The 24887-nt window shown below is 39.0% G+C and overlaps 1 protein-coding gene across 1 annotated transcript; it reads right to left on the reverse strand.

Annotated features, from left to right (window-relative positions):
- Window positions 1-11201: 11201 nt before the first annotated feature.
- On the reverse strand, window positions 11202-23366 carry adm2a (adrenomedullin 2a). The gene is made up of 3 exons (XM_030150013.1): window positions 23125-23366; window positions 22475-22761; window positions 11202-14512 (listed from the first exon to the last, which is right to left on the reverse strand). Exons 2-3 carry the CDS (start codon window positions 22570-22572, stop codon window positions 14104-14106), a joined length of 507 nt encoding a protein of 168 aa, XP_030005873.1. The 5' UTR covers window positions 22573-22761; window positions 23125-23366; the 3' UTR covers window positions 11202-14103.
- Between the last annotated feature and the right edge of the window lie 1521 nt (window positions 23367-24887).

Raw genomic sequence — 24887 nt, forward strand, 5'->3', positions numbered from 1 at the left:
AGACTGTTGGAAAACATTTCAGGTGACTACCTCATGAAGCTCATCGAGAGAATGCAAAGAATGGGCAAAGTAGTAATAAAAGCAAAAGGTGGCTATTTTGAAGAATCTGAAATATAAAACATGCTTTGAGTTATGTCATACTTGCTTAAACTATGTAATTCCATATGTGTTCATTCATAGTTTTGATGCCTTCAGTGAGAATCTACAATGTAAATAGTCACGAAAATAAAGAAAAAACTGGTGTGTCCAAACTTTGACAGCAAGACGACATACTTGAGGATCTTTTGGAGGATGCGACGTGCGAAACAGGTCGCCTCAGCAAACCACGAAAGAGTACAGCCTCAGCCACCACGGAGGAAATGAACACTGGGGTGAACACTGACCCAGATATAACACTGACAACATAGTGCCGTCTATTATTTACAATGGAGGTAAAATAACATCCATCTGTTCTGTTTGCTTATTTGTTTCAGTTTGCAAATATATAGTGGAAAATTTTTAATATTAAAACTAGGTGTAAAATAATAGATTCTTGAATTAAACAACAGAAACAGCACAATAAATGAAAAACAGCAATGAATGTCAATATATATGAACCACTCTAGAGAGCAATGTTAAAGGCTGAAGTGTGAAAGAATGGTCTGACATGTGTCCATCTTTATATACTTACTATTACTTATACAGTCTATAGGGAAAATTGTAAAAAATAAAAAAAAAAAAAGTGGAAAACTCAATGACCCAAGACCCCAGAAGTAGGGCTGGGCAAGTTAACACATTGTTACCGCGTTAACGTATTTATTAAATAACGCCGACAATTTTTTAAAGTCTCCCGTTAATGCTGTTCTGCCTTTCTGTTAGGGCTGATGGTACGTGAACTGAACCCAGATGCAAGACCCTCAGACAGGAATACAGTTAAAGGGTATTTATTAAATACAATCAGAGTAATTGGTTCACACAGGAGAGTAATGGGTGAATCTTCAGCGGGACTGTGATGGGGAATCGTCTCGGTTTCAGATTCCAAGTGAACCACTTTGCAGCCCAGGTCGGGAGCACGCGAGGGGAACCCGACTAGGAGAAAGCAAAGGATAGTCAGGGGGCACACCAGGTCATACACGGGCAGACAATCAGACAGGCAAACGTACATTGGGATAGGCAGGCTCACGTACCGATAGTCCAGGCAGGGGTCGAAACCAGGATAAAGCACAGAGGCGGATAAACAGACAGGGGTCAGGCGAATTCTCAGGTGTGATGGACAAACCAGGTCGAAGACAGACGAGCAGGCAGACGAGGGACAGGCAGAGGCGGTGGTCGAAGGGCAAAACGGGTCACAACAGACAGGCAAACAGGCAGGATCCAAAAACACTGGTAAGTTAACACACCAAAAGGAGGAAAACGAACTGGCAACGAACAGGGGAAAACACAGGGTTTAAATACACAAGAGGGCGGGAAGCCAACTGGACACAGGTGGGGACAATCAGGGAGGAGTCAGGTAATCAGCACAGGTGGACACAATCAGGGAAGGGAAGTAAAGACACCAGACATGACACATGAGGGAAACTTAACAAAATAAAACAGGAAACGACACACAAGACAGACAAAACAAGTAAAAGTCCGGGGACTGATATGACACTTTCAAGCAAGTCTTAGTTCATGTATACATACGGACTCTTATTTTGAAACTCATGCTTTTATTTTGGCACTCCACACACACTTCAGAACCAAACGCCGGAGCCGGTGTAGCTGAGAGGAGAAAAGCCAGCGAGCTTTTTGAATAATGCTGAATCAAACTTTGTGTAACTCCTGCAGAAGCAACACCCGTATGTATCAATCATTCTGTTGTTTGCTAAATAATTTCACATGCAAACGTGCCGTTAGAAACATGTTTATGACGTTATTTTGGATGTGTTTATTACAATGTGTTATTAACATGTTTAAGCTAATTCGTTTATGCTAGCAGTCGCAGATGGGTTGCTAATTCTTCATGCAGGCTCATGTTAAGTTTATGTAAATTCATCGGTTGTGTTTAGGTATAATATGCCAGTCTTTGAACTAACCTTTACTTATTTAGGATGTGATTAGCTCGATGCTAACTTGAATGGGAAAATCCAAAGACACGCTAACGATTACCATTTACAGATTAATTTAAGATTTACAATGTCTTTTTATCCAGCAACAAAGGTTCACATCAGAGATATTTTATACTATTCATTCTCACAACAACTGAACATAAAATACTCACAGGTAAACGTTTTAGGGGCCATGCAAACAGAGTGAAAGAAACTTGTCTTTTTATTTCCAAACTGACTACGGTAACACCGAAAGGACAAAACATACATTAGTGCAACTTATTCTGACCACTTCAGGGCCCCTTTTGCTTGCTTTTAACAACTGAACATCACATATTATTGGGCTTGTTAGTATTAGTACTTACTAGTGGGCGTAAGACTCCTGTCAGTCACTCACAAGCGGAAATAAGCTGGTGTGGACATAAACATGGAGAAAAGTACTGGTCTGTTTCATGGACATTTTCATTTTAAATGTCTTCAGATGGTGGGGTTGAGAAGGACAAAGTTGTTTGGAAGCACTGCAATGTGGAATTATTTTTTATCACCAGAGTACTTCAAGTCTGAAATATGCCTTAGAGGCAATACACACTGTTGATGCCAGCAACCCCCCCCTCCCCCCCATATAACTATGCGATTAATTGGAATTAATCGCAGAAATCCATGCGATTAATTGCGATTAAAAATTTTAATCGCTGCCCAGCACTACCCAGCAGATATGTTTTTTTTTAGGTCTTGTATGTCAAGCTCCCTGGCATCATAGAAAAAAAGGCTGTGATGACACTGATGCATACCAAGACTCACTGTACTTCCATATGTTCCCTTGTTTTTTACCCACAGTATACATTCTTTCTTGGCTTTCCTTTCCTATTATATGTTATGTAATAAAGCTATTCTGGCAGCCTTTAATATAGGTCTTCAGTATGCAGTGATCCCATTGACCCTGAAAACCTGCGAACCTGTCTAACTTTACACCACACTATTACAGTAAATCACCATCCAGCATCCAGCTGCAGGGATGTGGGTTACGATTCCAAGACTTTTGGACACAAACAGAAGACACTGTTTGACAGAACATGTGATTGCAGTGTCATGTCTAGTTTTCCCTTGCATGAGCCGTCTCAAATACTCCCTCGGTGGGAATTTGTGCCTTGTATACTATGTTTGTTTCCAGCTAAAACACCGGGGATAACCAGAGCATAGAAGCCTAAATACATCAGTCTCCTCTGTTGGTATATTTTGACAGCTACAGCCTGTTCCCACTCTGTGTATGCATTGAAATAAATTAAAAAAGACAACAGGAATCTCTGGGTTTTATCACCACTGCCACCGTGTACAACTGCCTCACATCAGTTTTGTAGCTGACGTTCAGATCTTGATGTTCTCTTGGCATGGATCAGTATAATCCTCCTGTCTTGTGCATTTCATCAGGGACGCAGACATGCTTTACTTTTCCTCTGTAAACCCCTGCTGCCCTCCATACGGTACATGTTCTTACTCAAACCTGTTATTTACTGTCATATGGATCTATATGCAACCGAATCCATCCAAAAATCTAACAAACAGCAGATTTTACAACTGCAAAACTCAAAGTACTCATAATATTGAAATTATGTGAAAGCTTATTAAAAATTGTAGGATGAAGACAGAACAATACAGCCAAACACGAATGATAATAACTAATAATAATAAACTAACCACTAGACATAATTACAATATCTATTATTAGCTATCATTAGTTTAGTAATGGACTTGGTTGGCTGACGTAAACAAATGGCTAGTTCTCAGCACAACACAACCTCCAATAAAAACTTCACATACGCTAAAGACAACACAAAAATGTTTAACACACAAAAGCTTTAAATAATCACTTTAATACAATCACATATTTTCTTAGAAGCAGTTAGCTCAGCTTGGTTTTTAGCCAGAGGAAAATGGCTTTGTTCACTTGAGAAAAAAAAATCATATTAAAAAAAAAAGGTGGGTTAAGTGAACAATGAAAGAAACAAGTGGTGCCAGGCACAAGAAACCCCGCCTGTCACACGTATTTAGCCCATTATAAGCAAATGGGATTTTTTTTTTCAAATCATAAAATTTTTAACTTTGCCCTACCTTTCCCAAAATGTAATGACATCTATTCTAGGTCACTGGCAATCTATAAACCCAATTTGGTATGAACTGAACAAATATTTTTGCTGCTTAAGTGTTAACAAAAAAAACAAACTGAACTAAAAAACAATAGGCTACCCCTTGCCTCCCCTTCGGGGGGGTGGGGAGCAACAACATAATGGAAAAACAAACTATTTATACCACAGTTCCAAGGTGAGGCTGATGTGTGAAAGTGTAATACCACTAACGGCCACTAGATGCTGTCTCCCATACACTTACACTGAGCTGCTCTCTAAAACTAACATGTCAAGCCGTTTCCGTGTTTGTTGCCGCTGTGGCCATAATATGGTTCCGCTTCCCACAATGCACGTCACGTCAAATTTCCGAAAATGCCCGAGTGACCCACCGGCTCTGTTTGTAAACAAACTGATAGTTTATGGTGGAGTACACTTCGCAAATGTTCACCATGAAGGAAGAGCTTCAGGTGTGTACTCATGGAAAGACTTGCAGATTCGTGGTACTTAGGCTGTGACTCTGGTTTTACAGATCTGATGAAAAATTGGTGATGAAAGTCATCTGCAGCTTTCACAGTAATTTCACCGTCAACTTCATCCACTTCCTTTGCTCGTCATCGTCACATGGTGGTGGAATGACAACTGGATGTGTTTGTAGAGACTCAAGGACACAGTAGTGGAGCAGACTGAATAGAGTAATAACTCAGAAATAGGAAATGACATCATGCCTTACCAAGTGGAAATAGTCCCCTCTGACTCCAAAAAGTCACCATGACAATGGGCAAGATGCAAACTACTATTTTTACAATGTTATGTCAAAGGCTAACATACAGTCTTGTATTTGCTTCGTGCACTTATTATGTACAGTCTGGTTTTATAATATACATGAGAATTTCCTAGGTCCTAAAACATAAAAATTTTATAGTATTTGAGGTGGTATAAACCTGGCAGTCAAAACATTGCTTTATAACCACAGTATGTTAAAGTTCAGTCAAACTGTAATATGTGCTGTTTCCACTGAGTACAAACCCAACAGGTCGCTATAAGTTTGGAGAGTACGACTCACAAACCAGCAGAACTGAAGGAGTCCAAAACTTGGCAGCCTTGGAGCAATCTTGTTCCTGCTCTTACAACCCAAACTGTTGTCAGCTGACTGATATCTGCAGCGCATACTGTTCTGTATATCTACACTATATCAAACCATAACTGACAGAGACCTGCTAGTCTTGTCCTTTTTGATTCAGTAATAAAAAGTTGAAACAGATTCATACTCACTTTACAATCAACCTGTTACTGACATTGCTCTGTTCTGCAAAGCATGATTTCACGTATACTGCGGTAAAATTACATCAATGCCAGAAGTTTTTTTCCCAGTGCATAGAACACATGTTCACACTTGCTAAAGGCTAACTATGAGGAAAGGTGTAATAATTTTGTTGAATACCTGACTTTGTCTGGTCTGTTATATCTGCTATTCCAGTCATAGTTCCAACTATTAGAATCTGACTAGTTTAATCAACATTTTTGATCAAATTATTAATTTCTAAAGTAGGGGTAAGTAGATCTTCAGAGTGATACAAGTTCTGCATCGGTCTGTTTGGGTTTATTCCATAATAATGATCAGATCACTGTACAAGAACCCTGTCATATGATTAAGTTGGAGAATTGTAATTTTTTTCTTTTTTTTGCATGATGGCCTTGTACAAGAATGTCGCATGAGATTCATTAAACACTAGTAACTTCAGACAGCTGTGTAAATGACCTATATAAACATGATAAATGCCACCAGTGCCACCAGATGTGTGATATGGAACATCAACGGGTTACGAATTATAGGGTTTTCAAACTTAAAAACTCAAAAACACAATAATTTAGTGAAAAACAGCAAATGAAATTACACACAATTACTGTAAGTCTGAACTTGTAAAATATGTTCACACCTGAAGAAATTTCAAAATATGAGATAACAGTGAATCCAGAAGTCATTTATATGTGATAGATAAGAACACAGCTGTTAATGAGTGCTCTTGCAGAAGACACAATATGATGTGTTAAGCACAGGACTTGATACATTATTATTACTTGGTTATTTGCATTTATAAAATCACTCTCTTTAATCTCAGAATGAATAAAGTGCCTGCCTGATCCAAAGTGGGTCATGAACTCTCTGTGGTTTGCGCTCTACATGTTCCAGTGGCTCTCATTCATTCCAGTGTCTGCTTATTGACCAAGATTTCTACATATTTGTTTCATTTGTGGTTACTGCATGTTTGTTATCTTTTTGACCGACTTGCATTACTGTTTGTGAGTTGAGTTGACAATTTTTGGCTTCTCTGTGCTGGTCAGATTCTGTCACTATACAACTGAGCATTATGTTTCAGTGTTTCATGAGTTTTAGATAGTGTTGTAGGCAAGAACCCCTACGACGAGACCAAATCATGCTGGAGACAAAGACAAGGCCATCCTCCAGCTCATTTTTGGTATGCACTAACTCTTAAAGGAAACATCAGTGTTTTTTAAACAGTGGTTAGTTGCTCATTTTCTCTGCTTGTTCTCTGGCCTGTATTAGAAATGAAAATGACTCTGATGTGAGATGTGTAAATTAATAAAACAGTCATTTTACAGGCACTGAAACCAAAACAAAAAGATGCTAAAATAGTCAGTATAAGGCGTCTTGTCATCTTCAATGCTGAGTCAAAAACCTATAATATTTGGAAAGATAAGCTGTTTCAGAGCAAAACTCAACATTTGACTTCCAACGTCTCATCTTGGGCCATGATACTTATATCAAAGCACAGCAAAATATAATAATACATGTTTATATCAAAATTACTGTAAAATTATGTCTTGTTTTCTTGTGAGTCACTCCAAATGTGAATATCAGCTGTATCCCTCTAGTGGTGATTGTACATACATACAGCTCTGGAAAAAATGAAGAGACCACTGCAATTACCTCTGAAATCAGCATGTGTGCAAGTATGACATTCATTCCATTCCCGTGTCTGCTGAATTCTAACACAAGCACACCTTATTCTACTGAATAAACACCTGATCCATGTCTTATTTAAGAAGGAGAAGTATAAACACCACTACTCTGGCCATCATTATCTTCTTACAAGAGGCAAAAACAGTACTATTAATACCACAAAAGAATAGAATAGAATAGAATAGAATAGAACAGAACAGAATAGAATAGAATCTTTATTGTCATTATGCGAGGCACAACGAAATTAAACGAAAGTAATTGGAATTAAAAAAAAAAAACTATTGAAAACTACTGGACTTCTGCTCCGACAATGTTCCCAAACTCTAGGACTGGTTTTTCTATCAGGACAATGCTCCTGGCCTCAGCTAGGCCAATAAAGGTGTTGATGACGAACCAGCAGATGAAGACCCTGTCATGACCAGCCCAATCTGCAGACCTGAACCCACTTTGAAAACTTCTGGAATATAATCAAGAGGAAGATGGATGGTCACAAACCATTAAACATTGCTGAGCTTCTTGAATTTCTATGCCAGGAGCTGCATGAAGTCATCCAACAGCAATGGAAGAGAGAAAGCTGTCATTGAAAAGGGTTATTCCACCAATTATTGATGTCTGAACTTTTCCCAAATTACAACATTAGTATTGTGTGGTTCAGAAATGAATATGAACTTGTTTTCTTTGCATTATTTTAGGTCTTAAAGCGCTGCATCTTTTTGTTATTTTGACCATGTGTCGTGTTCTGCAAATACATGCTCTAAATAACCATATTTTTATTTAGAATTTGGGAGAAATGTTGTCAGTAGTTTAGATAATAAAACAAAAATGTTCATTTTACTCAAGCACATACCTATAAATGGTAAAATCAGAGGAAGTGGTAATTTTGCAGTGGTCTCTTATTTTTTTTCTAGAGCTGTATACATGCGTATTTGTATTGAACAGGTGTTTCTGTACAGTAGCCTGGGTCAGTATTACAGACACAAACATGACTGGGTGGCGTTATATAAAGGTGGGTCCTGAGTTGTGTTGTGTGTTGGAATGTAAATGTTATGACATTGAGACAAGGTCAGTATGGATGGAGAGGCATCTGTGGACAGGTGCATGAGGTGACTACCACATCTGCCTTCTGTCTGTTTAACACACTCACACGGAAGAACAGGATGGTCTGAAAACATCCCCGTACCACACTGGTAAAGTTTGACTATGTCCTTTTTTGTGCATTAATACAAAACAGCCCTGACTCTTTAAATGCTTTCACTCGGTAAAAATGACAACAAAACATACAGTAATAAATGGTATACATGATGATGTGAAGTACTGTACAATCATGTGAGTTGTTTTCATTTCTATAAACATAGAAAGTGACTTGACTGAGACAGAAAATGTGTCTACAGAACAGGTAATGTATCAGAACTTTATCCACATTATGTGTGTTAATATATATTATCATTATGTAATCAAATTCTAATGAAATAGCTGCAGGTAACATTAAAGTTTAATGTTAACATTTAGAGTGACAACAAGTTTTTTTGAACTTTTTTGGAAACATTGGATGTCATATGATGAAGTACACAAGTCAAATGTCAAAAGTTTCTAAATGTTCTAATGTGCAGATTTGACATTATACCTTTAATGTTGTTACGGGCCATGATACCAGACTTTTGTATTCTATCACCACAACATGAAGCTCACTTTTCTCTTTGTTTGGATTAAACTATTAAAGGGGTCATATTTTGCTTTTTTTTAAATGGAATTATGCATAAAAATATTTCCCTGTGGTCTACATAAACTGTAAATGCTATGCTTGGGTTTGAATTCTTCATTAATTCAACTCCACAGGTCCATCTTCAACCCTATTTCTGCGTAATGACACCAGAAAGGTTGTTTTGAGCGCTGGCCCTTGAAATGCACGTGAGTCACTTCACACCCCACCCCTTCCAGATTGTTGACCGTGCTGCTCTGTCCCGTTTCTCCGTACTCTGAGAAATGCTTGTCGGAAGTCTTGACCTTTAATGTCCAAATCTTGTGACGTAGCTAGTTATAGATGCAACGAATTAAGAAGGAATTAAAACAGGTTGTAGAAATCCATTTGATTTTTGCCCAAAATGAATATAAAGATAGTTTTGCAGCATCTGGAGGGTTCAAATTCAAACTATTTGAAATATTAGGGTCCAAATACACAAATAAATGTACCAAAGACTAATAAAAGTGGGTTTAGCAAAATAAAACCCCTTTAAAGCAGCAAGAGGGAAAAGCATCAGAATTTGGGAATACTCCCCCTCCTTCTGCAGCTCTCTCCTCTCAGTCCAAATCAAAAGACTGAAATATAGATGTACATGACCTGACGTCGTCTCATGCTCTTATGGAGAACAGAGTAATATCAGACAAAATCTAACCAACAATTGGTAACTACAGCTATCAGTCATGTGTTTAACCCCCTCACTATCTGAAATGATCCAAAATTGGGGCATCACAAGTCTCACGTGCTCTTAGACCGATTGAATTACAATATGTTGAAAGCACTTCAACAAAATATCTTCTCCATTATCTGCAAGTGGCGGTTTTCAGCTAAATATTTCCACACACTGGCCTTTTTTGTGCATACAGTATGTAGGACATACTGTAAATTCTGTATAGACAGAAATGGGACAGGTATTTAGTTCAAACTAGATTGCTTCAGACAGCAAATGTCCAGAACCTCTATCCATCCATTACCTTCCGCTTTATCCGGGGCCAGGTTGCGGGGGTAACAGTCTAAGCAGGGATGCCCAGACTTCCCTCTCCCCAGACACTTCGTCCAGCTCCAGAACCTGTATAAATGAATCTGTGCTAAAGTGGATTCAGACATTCATTCCTTCCCTCTCTGTCTTTCCACTTCTTTTTTAAGTTGTACTGTGAAACGTCTGATTTACACTCACGTCGTCTGCGTTTGCATTCCACTGATGCTGTGGAATATTTTACTGCTCCTACATTTGTGCACCCGGTCATGTGTGTGAAACGTTAGTTATAAATGCAGGTATTTCTCATTTTTCCATGAAGCAACATGATCCATATCTGGCCTCATGTCAGATTCCATTCACAATAAAATTATCTGCAGGCACATGACCTGACCAACAGTTTATTCTTCATGGTTTTAAGTCAGGACATGTGCATTGACTCTTCATATGACTTTACTGCTTTTGTCACTTACTGATTAATTTAGGTATTGTTCATTGTCCTGTCCACTACTTCACTCACTCATTCATTGCAATTGTGACATAGTTTTAACTGGTTTGACATACATCAGGACGAAATGACATAAGTCCCGTTGCTGACTTTTCTGTATTTGCTATTTACACAGCGATAATGTAGGGGCAATGTGATAGCTGAAAGTCACAGAGACAAAATATAAACAAACAGAGGAATGTGTATTCCAAGGTATGTCATAAACCCACCTGAGGGGACGCGCAGCAATTTTATGTGAATTCCTGGATTTTAAAGTGGTGTCTTGAACACTTGGACAGAGGAAAATACAGTTGTAAAGGTTAATATTTCTTCTTTCATAGCTCTTTGTGGGTTTCTAATAAATGAATGAATCCATTTTTTCTTTAACCTCTGTCTGCCTTTTCAGTTACCAGATGCTAAATGGACCAATCACATGTCTCCTGCTGACCAAACCCCCTGTCAGTCATTAACACTTTCTGATCTTGACCTTTTTCCGCTAACGTGGCTTCCGTCAGACGCCGTCACATGGTGCCCTGATCAGACGTTTACTTCCTCTGTCCCCATTATATTTGTTAGTTTTGTCAAAGTCATTGGTAATGATTGACTTTGGGGGCAAGTGGGGTTAAAACACATCAGTCAAGAGCAGATGGAGGAGGGTGGAATAAGGGCACTTAAAAAAAACTAGGAAGAAAATATGATGTATATGTGAGATCATTTAGTTTATGGTATTAGCAGTTTTATGAATGTCTAGTTATACTGTTATGTAGCTATATGTCCTTTCAATAATTCATGCACACACACTTTAAAATCATACTCTATACTCCATCACACTATAGTACAGTTCTTTATTTACAGATGGACATGGTCAAACAGTAACATTTTAACTACAGTTAAGACTTTCTTTCCTACCATATGTTTAAGGAGCAGTAAAAGATGAGATAAATAGTCTTTGGTGACATACAGACATTAAATATACAAAGATAACTTAAATACATAACTTTTTGTAAAAAATAGGTTGGCTAAATAAATATATATATATTTATTCACAGGTGCACACTACGTTCACATTCATTCGAAGCCACTTGGCGTCATCAAACACATTCGCAGACAATCTCAAATACAGCATTTACAAGAAGAACTTTCACGTTTATTACAATGAGTGAAATTCAAGTTGTGAGAAACTATCAACACACGTGTTTGCATTAAAGTGCTTTTCTGTAACCCTAAAGGAGATCATGTGACGTTCAAATCAGTAAAAACAAATCAACTAAGATAGAACAAGATTTGCTGTAACTGACCAAACTAACAGAAACAGTTGTACATGCTAACTCTCGCATTCCTGTCTCTTTGCAATAGAGGGCAATGACAGCATTAGATGGGCGGTATTAGCGGTCATGCACAGTTTGCTTACGCAAACTGATGCAATGTCGGCGTCTGACGTCCGACTGACGTCACAATAACACCCTTCGCAAAAAAACAAAAAAAAATCTGAGAGCACAATGGTCCAGAGAACAGATCAAACACAGGAGATAAGTGTCCTGATAGGCTACATACAACCAGCTCAGATACACAGGCACATACAACATGTGTCGCACATTTTAAAAAGCAGAGAGATCCACCAGGGTTTTCAACATTGAAAAGCCTTTTAATGATCTGTCACGAGACATTGATTAGCTCCATTACAGCAAAAAGAATGGCATGTTTCACCTCAGCAAGCCTTTGAACAGATTAGACTTAAGACCAAGGAACCACTGATTATTATTACCCTGTGACCTCCAGGCCCCCACGATTACAGACAGAGCAGAGAAAGAGCAACAGGATGGGGCTGGTAAGATTAAATATATATATATATATTAAAAAAAAAGAAACCCTTGTAAGAGTAAGGAAAGAATCAGGACACAAAGAAGGGAAATGAAAACACACGAGGATATAAAAACATATACATGATGTAAATCACATGGTGTGAAATTATTCAGTTCATCAAGTATAAGCAGGTATTTGGTGAGCTGAGGCAAATTCTTCTGCAATATCTGTTTTATATTTGTGAAATTATATTAAAATCACAGCGAGAGAATGTAAAAAAAACAACAACACAAAAACGATTTGGTCTGTATTCCTACATTAAAACACCAACAAGTAACTACTCTGTGACATAAGATCAAACTGCCACATAATAAAGACACTGAAGTATGTAAATAATATATTATATGATGCTGCCTCATGACCAAGATGTGTTTTTTAAAGATACGGTTGCATTTTCTGTAGGTTTAAAGCTGGTCGAATTTTAGCATGTTTGTTGAGGAGAGCTTGACCTCAGTTATTCCCAGTCTATCATCCACCCACCATTTCAGAGCTGGACGTAAATAGTAAAAAGGAAACATGGGGCATATATTATTGACTGTGCGGCACTATTTATGGACATATTTGAAAGTGGGCACCTAAAATTTTGGTAGGTGTGGCCTCTCGTTAGGAAACCACAATGTAACAGAAGACATTTTATCCATGGTGCAATGACTTTTACAAACCAATTTCAGTCACCACTTGTGAACTAAAAGTGTGCATTTTGCTGTCAACAAAGTTTTGTTTGTCGTACACTGGGTAACCAATTGGAAAAGTAGATGGCCTTAACTCAAATCATGATGCTGGAGCATTTTTGTAAGTTTTGCTGCATCAACTCTTATACTTCCTCCATTTGTCTACAAGTGGAGGTAGCAGAGGTATGAGTGTCCAGACAATGGGAGGTCGAGGGCCCCTCTCCTCACATAATTAGATCAGGTTTATTAAACTAGCCGTCAACCTAAAGTCCTCTCTTGCATGGGGGAACTTCTGAATCACGTGAAAAGGCTAATATTCAGGCTTGGCCCCCCCCAGGGAGGGAAAATGCCAACAGAGGTACAACGGAGCACTGATCCATGGCTACAAGGTTCACTTTGCCACCTACTGCGTGGGCTGACGGGCTGCTATAATGCAACACTGAAACCGATCCTTGTAGAGCTCAGTTTCTGTGTAGATTCCTTCCACCAGCGCTGCATGCTGACTCTCATGTTTTCTTTTTCAGCGTGGAGTTTATGTGGTTATGTCCTGACTCAGAAATGCTCTGGTGAAAGCTAAGTGCTGTGGCTGGGTTCAAATGTAAACTGTGGCCCTGAAACATAAAGTCCTGGTGCGTCATTCAATCTCAATCTCAGTCTTCATGATTAAAATTGTGACCTGAGAGTTGAGACACTGAGTGATGAAAAAAAAGGGGTAAAAGAGTTCACTGGCTCATTTCTTGGAGTCTTTGGGAATATATTGGTTTTGACAAGGCTGAAATCCACATTAGGGACTGAAGTGTTTGATCAATGAGCCGAGGGGTTGTCACCACTGGGGAGGTCAGTGGGCAGACAGGACCAGGCCGCCACAGGGTGTTGAAGACAAGCCTTCATTCTTAAATTAACAGGATTAAGATGTCAAACTGTGGCGTCTTGGCTTATTCTAAATGTTAGGGAGGGCGACCTGAAGGCAGGAGGGCTCAGTTTGGGGGGATTCAGAGGACGTACTTCAGTCTTCAGCCAGTCCTGAATTCAATTTGGATTGCTTTAAAATCTGTCTAACAGCAGAAAAAGTAACAAAAAACATGGACTACATCAAACTCTAATGCAAACACTATCAGTAACACATTACGGGATAAATAATTGGAGATATAGATAGACTTGCTGTGGGTGTTTGGAGGTGCCACCTAAGAAATCACTCATCCGTAACTATGGGGGCTTTTGGGGTTAATGGGGGATGAGTCTTCTCTTCCGCTTTGCCCAATGAGTTGATAGAGCCGATGGCTTAGGTTCTGCACTTGACAGGTTCCCAGGACGCAGCCCACCCTCATGAGCTGGGCGTGGTGAGGGTAGTGGTGTCCCCCTCGCGAGCCAGGATGGGCATGGCGACGAGTTCTCAGCGCTCTCTGCTCAATCTGTTCAGAGGGTCGCGCCCATGAAAGGCTGGGAGGAGCTGCTCTTACTCCGGTGGCAGGTGGGCTTCTGGGGAAATTGGAGAGCCATTTAAGGAATCGACTGGAGGCTGACGAGGGGGCAGCAATGTCAGTGCGATGTCCAGACACTGAGGCTTCTTCACTCTGGTCAAAGAGCTTGTTGATGAGGTCCAACCTGAGAAAAGAGAAGGAAAAAGGTGAAAAAACTGACCTGAATGTGCAATTTATTGGGATTCATCAGTAAAACACGTCTGACTACAGAGTTCTGCCTAAACGAGTCTTAAAATACGTAGACACAATCTAAATCTATTCAGAGTTTAAACTGGATAATGTTTTGCGATAAAAAAAAGACCTTTAGTCATGAGTGCAGGTGCTGTCACTGTTACTATAACAACTAATACTGTAAGGGAGCAGGCACATTAGCAGAAATCCGCTTAACAGTGCAAGCCAGCATTAATAAACAAATCATTTTTACCTGCTGTCTGAGAGCAATGGGACTCATCCAGCCTTATGGATAACAAGCTCGTCTTTTAATGCCCAACATAAAAATCACTTGCCTTCCACATGTTCAATAAAACAACACATACAGTGACTCAGCCACACTTATTACATTATACAGTCAAGACCTGCAGCTAACTGCATTTTAATGCCCAGCTGGGTTTTAGTAAACGGTAGCTATGGGAGATTTAGCTCAGCCTGCTGCATCTCAGTTATGCTGAGGGGCTCCAGAGAGTGTAAAACCTCTGCCTATGAACAAGTCATTTCTAATTTTAGAAAAAAAATATCATAATTCTGTATCTCATTAGGATTGAGATCCATTTGTTTCAGTGTTATTTCTGTTCTGTCTTTTTTTTGAGATCTGACTTCTCCAAAATGAATAACATAACACCATAAGACCAGGCAGAAGAAGAGCATTAGACCAGTAGAGTTCAAATGTCCCACATGAGGTAGGGCAGGAATCAGAAATGCCAAATATCTTATATTTAATATGGGTCATAAATCCACAGCTGTGTGCATGCATGGGTACCACTAAAGTTCCATTAATGAATTTCTAAACTGAGCATCACACTAATGAGTTGTTAAGATGGTCATGTTCTGCAGCACCGTGGACCAGCAGGAACGGGCTGTTTGGCAAACATGAGGCCGTGAGAGCCATCTGTTCATTGTTTGATGAAGACAGTCGCCTCTCACAACTTGACCCTGCACCTCTTCACAGAACTGTCACCACTATGTTTGTACAGCTCACTGTGACTCAGTGTTCACCCATCTCCACCACTGAAAGGCAGGCACATGTGAATAGAAGCGTGCTGTTGTACCGGGCAGCTCACTGGACACATTTATTTAGGAGTAACCCTCCTTTGTAATGTAAATACAAAAACAGAGCAAATAGATCTGCTGTTTTTGCTTTTCTGTGTTAAATGGAAGGGAAAGATTCTTCCACAGCATCGGCACTATTTCTTCCCTGTTTTTCGCTTTTGAAATGCTGACTTGTGCTTTTCCGTATGTTTCTCATGCTGACATATGAGACATGTTCAAACGTCTGGTGTTGGATCGGTTTTGGGATTCCTCTCTGAAAAGGGAAGTTTTTTGGCTACTTCTAGCTGCTGTGTCACTTCTGGCAGGTCTGGTGGCCTGTACTGGACCGACTGTTCAACACTGGCAGCGGTTGGATAGATAGTTGCGTAACGCCAGGCCACAGGCACCGGCAAGCACTATTTCCAGGACTCTACTCTGTGTGCCAACAGTGCCACATCACCAAGTTACACCCACCTGATCTGCAGACTAAAGAGCATGTTTGACTGGGTCTGGGAACCCACACTGGCCCTGCATGAAACTGTAAAGTCGCTTTTTATTACATTTATGAGTAAAAGTTTTACAAAAGCCAATCACTGAATAAATATCTGACAGTTTTAGAATCCTGCAGGTAAAAAGGTAAGAGAAGGATACATTCACTGACACTTTATGCAGTTATAAAACTCAAGCTTTATCTTCTTCTGATACATTTTTGACTTTTGTGATTTCCTTGTGGGAGTAACATGCTTTCACATCTGTCACATCTGATCTGACTAATTAGATCATTAAGAGCCTAATCCTTCACCTCAACAGTAATAGAGATCTCTGCGATTGGCAGACGATCAAAGACATGATCAAAGCATCGTTGTCTTTAAATATTAAGATGGTTGGGTTTTAGACACCTTGAACTATCTTAGCTTAAGGGCTCAGAGCTAAAATTCCTTCTGACTGCAGATGATTTCAGGGGATTTCACAGTTCGATAAAGGGACATGTTGATCTCTCTGCACTGCCTTGTTTGGTTTTCCTCAGTTTTAGTAGCTTTCAGGTGTGAAATCAAACTGTCCATACCTCAAACCCAACCCTAGCGCAATGCTGCTCTTGAGTGGCTGAAGCTTACCTCCGGCTGCCTTAATAAGCTGTAAATATTCATTTATAATCTCCTACAAGCTAACAGTGGGGACATTGTTGTTAACAAAACGCAGGACAGAAATAAATGAAGGGTGATTTATTTTGCACAAAACACTGGTTCTGTTTGTTCTGGATCCTTTTTGCTTTCATAACCCCCTCAGTGGGATGTGATTTACTTTAGACAAGTAAAAAAGAGCTCTTAGTGCGATGTGGAAATGATAAAGCCATAGAGTAAAAAAAAAAAAAAAGAAAGAAAAACAGCATGTCATCTGTGGAACCATATCACTATGATGTGAAGACACACAACATTCACAATCGCAACTTCAAACAGCAGCAGGTTTCTTCGCCGCTGAGAGGTCGACTTTGTTGCCTTAACCCTTTGAAACTACACTCCCACCTCTTCTCTTCTCTTCTGTACATATACAAATACATATATACATGCACAATCGTGCCTCCACGCCAGTTCAGCTTACTGTGTGGAGCAGAAACCTGCTCTTAAGGATGTGGAGGGTGGAATTTAGGTCTTAGCCATTAATCCACAGAGGAATTCTCTGCCTGCTCAGTTGTTGCTTTCCCCGTCTTTAGTTGCAGCCGGGGTTTGGTCAGATTGACCCCTATAGAGCCATACAACTGTTTATATATCTCCAAACAGTCCATGCCAAAATTTCTCTTTACAACGTGCAACAAATTAGAGAAGACGTGTAAGACGAGGACTCTCTTGAGATGATTTATCGTGGAGGTAATTCTGGTTTCAATCATTCCACAGACATTAAAGTGGTTTTCAGAGAATGTATATGCGATAAAGTGGGAGTAATGTTCTTGTTGTTCCTTGATAAGGTGTAAACATGTCAGAATTTAGATAGCAAATCAAACGCATGGACTCCAAGCCAACGGCATGTGCAGTAAAGTGCACAAGGCCGGAAGCCACCCTGTGTGAGACAAACTGAGCCTGTTTCTCAGGTAAATATTATGTTAAGAGTATCTCCACTGGACGTCTGAACCCCACACTGCTCAAATCAATGGTGAACGGAGTGGATTAATGATTTATCAAATCTTTTAGGGAAAAACATGCTCTATTTGGGTCAGAAAAGTAAACTTCTGCCCACAGCACACACCCACGATCTGAGCTGTCATGTTGTTGTGCCCGGGTTGAAATGGGGCAAAAGCAAAACGGGTCGAAGTAACAAAAGTCTGACCGCAAATGAGCTTTACATGTCATCTGTCTCAAGGCACTGAGCTGCTTCCCACTTCTGGAATCTGTATTGTAAAGCCGCTTCGCAGCTAAAGCCATATTTAACTTGCTGTTTGGCTGCGGACCCCAGCTATTTCCCTGTACAGAAAAAAAAAAAAACAACCTCAAAGTGTTATATAAAATGACAATGAAGGGTATGCGTTGCGTGTGATCTGCAGAACATGCAATTGCTCCTTGTTTGGAAAGTGCCCACAAGGCATTGTTACAGCGTCTCTGTGGGATTTTGTTGTGTCCTTATCAGGGTACACAGAGACAACTGGGCCGCAAGGAAGGAATGAAAGACATTGAGCTCAGGCAGACTCAGCACCAACGGGAGACAAGAAATGTGTTGTGTCATGGGAGAGTCATGTGTGTTATTATCAGCCTGTCAATGTGTGATGGTAACAGAACATGATGTGCTCTATGGAGTTAAGAGACGAGGGAGAATTTACTGTCCTAATAAAAGCCACGCTGGACGTTTATGAGAGATGTGCAGAGGAGTGATGATGGAGGAGGAAAGTGTCTTGCTGTGCTGTCCCGGTGATATATGCTTGTATAGACTAGGGTCAGCCATAGTACCAGAGGGCTTCAGAAAAATGTTACCAGCCAACGGTGGGTCCTCAGCAACTACATTCACATGCAAATCAACATTATCAGCAAGACTCAGTGTTCTTTGCTTTATATAAAGAAATGTGTTCTCTCTGCTGGAATTTCCTTAGCAATCGGTCTGGTAGAGATATTCACGTGAGGCAGAAAAAGGAATTTGACCAACACTGTTTTAGTCCGAGAAGTGTCTGACTGGTCCGGGCTGAATCTGAGTGTTTGTGGTGAGAAAGTGCAATCTTCTTGGGGAAAAAATACAAGTCCACAATGTTTTTATGGAAGTAGTTAAACTTAATACAACTCCTTATAAGTTTCAGTTGTTAAATGTCATCTCAGCCTCCTGACATTTGAATAAAAGCCCCATAAATCACACAAAATCCCTAAAAGATGCCATAACAATACTTGACGAACATTTTGACGTACAGCTCATATCAGGAGCAACAAAGGATTTGCAGTGATGTCGATTGGAAGCAAAGCTGACGTAGTTAGAAAGTTGATGGAAATCTTGGACATAAATTGTGTGTCTTAACTGTAACCACGTGTTTATCACTGTAAACATGACAACAAAGGTCTTATTTTAACAGATTACTGTTCACTTTAGTCATGATCTTTCACTAAATCTCACTAAGTGGTTTTGATTGTCACATTTATAGTCATCTTTTACATTTGTACATTATCTGTGCTGTATCTCTTGTCGTATAGTGGACAGAAAACACTGTGAAAACTCATTGCCTATGATGTTTTTTGTTTTCTTTGCACCAATTATTACCTCCAATCCCCATTGTATTTGACAGTGAGTGGCAATGACATGGAAATAATACAAGATAGTGTGAGAGCGAAAGAACAACGGGTCAATAATGTAAAGCATTTTGAGTGTCCAAAAAGTGCTATAGAAATCTAATCCATTATTATTATTATTATTATTATTATCATTATTATTATTATTATTATTATTATTATTATTATTATTATTATTATTATTATTATTATTATTATTATTATATCACTAAATGTAACTCAGCAAATGTTAATGTAATTAATCAGCTTTTCCTGCTGATCAAAATGTGGTAAAAAGGGAGGAAATGCTGAAAAAAAGAGTAGATCCATTAACACAGCTTACACTGATATTAGATATTAACCCATAAAGACCCAGTGCTACTTATGTGTTAGTTCCCAAATGCTTTTTTCTATATTTTGAATTTTTCTTAAGTAATTTATCACCATTTATTCTAATATTATGCTCAGTATTTTGCATTCTTAAGTGAAAATCAGGTATTTTCTTATATTTAATTCACTGATGGTCCTAAAAGCTCAGATTATAGTTGAGGGTTATTATATCAAAAACATAGAAAATGGAAGAAAAAGTGACTTTTTCAGTAAAATATATCATTAACTGAACATAAACCAAGTGTCTCCATCCATTGTCATTGATCCAACTCCATGGGTTTTACTGGTGAATCAATGTTGTAGAAGATGACGGTGTTTCCATGGTAACTACAGAGCCTCTGAACATCCAAATGGGTCATGAAAAGATGACAAACTGCATTTTACACCAATAATTTACATGTATTGATCGGATTAGTGGCTCTAAAGTTATTACACATTTTAGATCAGTAGATGCTTTTGGTCACTGGTGTATATTTGGGTCTTTATGTCTTTGTCATATAACACAGGAAGAAGAAAAGAACCAGTAAAAGACCAGTAAAATCCCTGTACTGAGCGACACAAACAAACACCCAACACAGGATCTAGTCGGTCAGGTTTCAGCAGCAGGTGTTCATCACTAGGACACACATCTTCACACACATACAAGTGGAAAAAAATCCACACACACCATCTTACACTTATATTATCAGCATTAGGTTTGTTGCCACTGCTTTATTCCTGAAGCTGACACATCACTAACTGATTAACCCTTTCATGCACGAATTATGACAACCATAGTCAAGATTTTTTTCTTTCTTCTTGTTTTTATCCCCCCTTAGGCATGAAAAAAAAAGCAATTGAGTTTTTTTTATGAAGTTACAAAAATGTCCATGCATTTAATTTTTGAAGTAAAGAAACGTGTTTAAAACCCAATATCAGAAAGTGAGATAAAAACGAAAGAAAAGATTTTAGTCCTACTAATCTGATGTTTTCTCACATTTTAACATATTCTACTGCTAGTTATTACTCACTTCATTGAGATAATATACAAAAAAAAACAAAAAACTTTTTGTCTAACAAATAATTGATTTACGCTAAAACATGTTACTGCAGATCAGGTTTATCAAGAACAGCAAAGTTACAGTAATGGGATGAATTGCAGTGTATGGGATGATGTATATGCGTCCACTGTGTTGGCTGATATGAACTAAAACAACAAAACCCATGAATATACAAGAGAACAACTGTAGAATAGCTGTCCACTGTAGTGACCACTATGCATGAAAGGGTTAAAATTCTCAGTTTTATGTTTCTACACATTTTTTTGAGTGAAACACCAGTGGACCCCTCATCACTCTGACCCAGCCTCTGTGGATCCAGATCCAACCAGAAGAGGGCGTTCACACACTGCTTCTCTACAATGCAACGCCTCATATATTGCATCGTTGGCACTGATCCCTCACACACTGAACTGGGTGCGTTCATGTACAGTATGTGTCACTGGCTGCTGTCTTCTTTCCTAATATCTTATGAATGACTGGAGCGCTTGCAAGCTCCAGTACCTCAGTGGTGGAAAAGTACAGGTGCCACTCAATCCCTAACAAGATCCTTCACAATACTGGGTTGAGTATTCATACAGACAAACTGGTTTTCCCACCTCAGATATAACTGTTTTCCACTCAGAATCACAAGGTAACCACATAAAAGCTCTATAAATAGCTTCTCATGTGATGATGAAGCACTGGAGATGGACACATCATCTGAAATATTACAGACACACTTCATTCACACAAATTATCCTCAACTTTGAAGCCAGATAATGTGATTTACCACAAACTTTACTGTCATGTGGATCACGATTACTTGTGGCATACACCAGGGGAAAAAACACAATGAGTTCAGTACCTTAAAAACAGTTTAGAAACACAGAAAAAATAACCTCACACTTAAATATACCCTACTTACTGGCAGTGATTTATTTGCCTATGAGGCAACCATACAGAACACTGCCAGGTAGTTTATTTCACAGCTGATTCACTCTGCAGCAGAGCTTATCTCAAAGAGAAAAAAAAGTCTTTTATTGTGTCATGGGAGAGCCTTTGACCTTGCAGTCTACATTACCCACACAACAACACAGGACTTTCACTTCTATCACAGTAAACCTGAAATGATCTATGGTCAATACCTGCTAAAGATTCCAGTGATAGAGGAGCAGCTGTTGCAAAAGACTGCAAAGCTGAATTACAAATGAGAAGTGTCACATCTGATGGACTCATATGTGGAGATTCAACCCACTTGAAAATTAAGGCTAATATAACGATCTATTATGTTTGATTTCACTGAAAAGATGATGGTTTGACAGGACACACACAAAAAACACATACATTATTTTACACACCTTAAAGACTCTATTTAATTCTTAATAATGACTTAAGAGCAAATAGACATGTATTCATAATAATCTCCATCTACTCGAAGCTCTTTAATAAAGTCAAAGTGACCATCTGAAGCTGTTCACTTTTAAAGGAACTAGGAGGTTTTTTTTTTAAATAATAATAATAATAATAATAATAATAATAATAATAATAATAATAATAATAATAATTGCTTGGATTTTAGCGTTTTCTAGGCACTCAAAGCGCTGTTGAGTCCATCTGAATGAAATGCATTAGGTTTGGATCCACTCATAGGTGAGGTCTCCAGTTCTTCTCCAGTATGAGGATAGTCAGTCTTACCTGTCGGTGTCGGGTCGCTCTGCAGCCGGTAGAGCCAGCAGCTGCTGGAGGGAAACCAGGCTGATGCAATACACAGTAAGCGGGACAAGAGACCGCATCTCCGGGCCAACTTTAAGAGAACACCCTCTCTGGGAAGGAGGGGGCTGACCGGGCGAAGTGGAAATCCCAAGAGTGGGAATAAATAAATATCAATAGATAAATAGATGTAATTTAAACTGGGGGGGGGGGGGGGGAAATCCAAAGTTGGGTGCAGGAATCCAAGCGTGGCGGTGGAAATCAGATGAACCCTTGGAAGCAAACAGAAGCAGTAAATAAAAGATCATTAAACCTGTTGCTCAGAGCCAAGAAGAACAACTGAAGAAAGCCGGTGAACGTGCGGTTCATTTATTAACTACAGCCTTTCCATTCATTAAAGCTGTTCACTTTAATGGCATACTTAAAAAAAACAAAACAAAACAAAACACGCATTTTGTATTAAAAAAAAAAAAACTAAACTAAACAATCTGCACCTTCTGTCTATAAACTTCTACCATAAAACATCCATAAAACTTCACATTCTCCTGAAAATTGCAACCCAACTTTATAAATATTTTTTAAAAACTCTATTAATAGTCAGATTCTTCACAGATATAGACATGGAGCAGCCTTACCTTCTGTGGGACCAGTTCACAATCTAAGTCTAGTGATAGGTTTTTCCCATGAATCCAGACGTGTTGGTCAAGATCAAGTTCTTCAGTGTGAAGCTGAGCTCCTGGTGACATTGCTGGTTTAAATAGTGAGTGGGAGGAGTTTATTGCCTTGAGGTGGGCAATTTCAGAGGCAAAGGTGTATTATTTAGGCTGCAGTGTATGTGAGTGTATCTATGTAGGCTGAGCCCTTGTTGGGAAAATACCAGACTCATAAAATATGAATGGGAAAGTTACTGGATAAGAGTAGATAAAGACCACACCCTCATATGGTATTCTTATTTATTTTAATGCAGTCAAACAACATAAGGCACAGTTTGGATGTCAAAAAAGGTTAGAAATACCAAGAGGAACGTCTTCAGAGAGCAGGACAGAGGATGATGTTTCTACCTCTGCCGTCTCAGATCCTGGTGGTCTATGCATGATCACAAATTCAACCTAATTTTTTATCAATAATTATGTTTTAATTTGGCTTGGATTTTTCTCCTAACATGACCGAGCCAAAGTCCAACACTCTGCAATTTAAGGCTGGACTGAAAACTGGACTGAGTCACTTCAGTCCAATTTTCATGCACCGTTGTACAACTTTGCACGACTGTACAACATCCACATAACAGTGTGGTTTAGAAAATAGATTGTAATGATATGTTTCCTCAGATGCTGCTCATAAGTACACTCATATATTTAACGCTGGTTCCTTCACATTGGCTCAGATTTACTCTCATGCTTTGACATTATGTTATTTTTATTTAATGACTTATTTGAAATACCCCAAAAATATCACTTTATAGTAGTTACTGAAGTATCAGTTCCAGTAGGAGTGATATTAGATGCTCAGATGCTTATATGATTAACCTTCCACAGCACCAATACTGTACTGTTTTAATCAGCCGTGTACTTTCGTGGGAAAATGACCTACATTTTCACGAATTTCTCCAGCAGTTTGTCTTTCTGACCAAACCCGCCTCCTATCTCTTATCGCTACAGTCAGCCAAGTGTCTAAGACAGATAGAAGGACATGAAGAACCTTCGCAGAATCCGCATGAACTTCACCACCACAAAACGCCAACCAACTGTTCAGTCTCATCGTGAAGCATAAATGATGGATTTGTTTATTATTTCACGTACTTAAATACAGTCAGTCGGAAATACAACATCAGAGTTATAAAACATGTCTCCCATCATCAGTTCTGTCAGTTTTCAACTTCATTACAAGACACAAAGGGCAAATATTTCCACACGTCAAAACATGAAGCATAACACTGCGTTTAATGACTCATATGAATTCAATGCAGCTCATTTCATCCTATTAATGAGGATTTTTGTACACTATCCAAGCTCTGCTGAAGTTCCCTCCTTCCTTTCCACTCAGTTTCCCAATGTAGTGACATACGATTACCTGCACCTCATCTGTCCTGAAAAAACATTTCTCAGAAAGCACCTTGAGCAAAGTTTCACCAGCAGAGTGGACACTTTTCTTAGCCCTGGGAAGAGGCTGGAAAACAAAATCAACAACAGAATAAGGGCAACTAAGAGGAATTATTTGGAATTATTTCTGATGTAAAAACCATCTTAAGCTCATTTACACAAACAGCAGTAATACTGTGCACAGAAGTGAGTGCTGGTACTTACATCTTACATATAACTGATTTCTTTCCTCTCTGTGTTTAATGGGAAGAATTTTAAGTATTTTAAGTCTACCGTAACATGTCAGACTTCACAGCTAA

Source organism: Sphaeramia orbicularis, chromosome 12 (assembly GCF_902148855.1).
Source record: "Sphaeramia orbicularis chromosome 12, fSphaOr1.1, whole genome shotgun sequence".
NCBI lineage: Eukaryota > Metazoa > Chordata > Actinopteri > Kurtiformes > Apogonidae > Sphaeramia > Sphaeramia orbicularis.

Coding starts and splice junctions, on each gene's coding strand:
- adm2a (XM_030150013.1), bottom strand. CDS start 22,572: ATGCGGTCTCTTGTCCCGCTTACTGTGTATTGCATCAGCCTGGTTTCC. Junction 14,513..22,474: donor GAGCGACCCGACACCGACAG/GTAAGACTGACT, acceptor CTCTTTTCTCAG/GTTGGACCTCATCAACAAGC.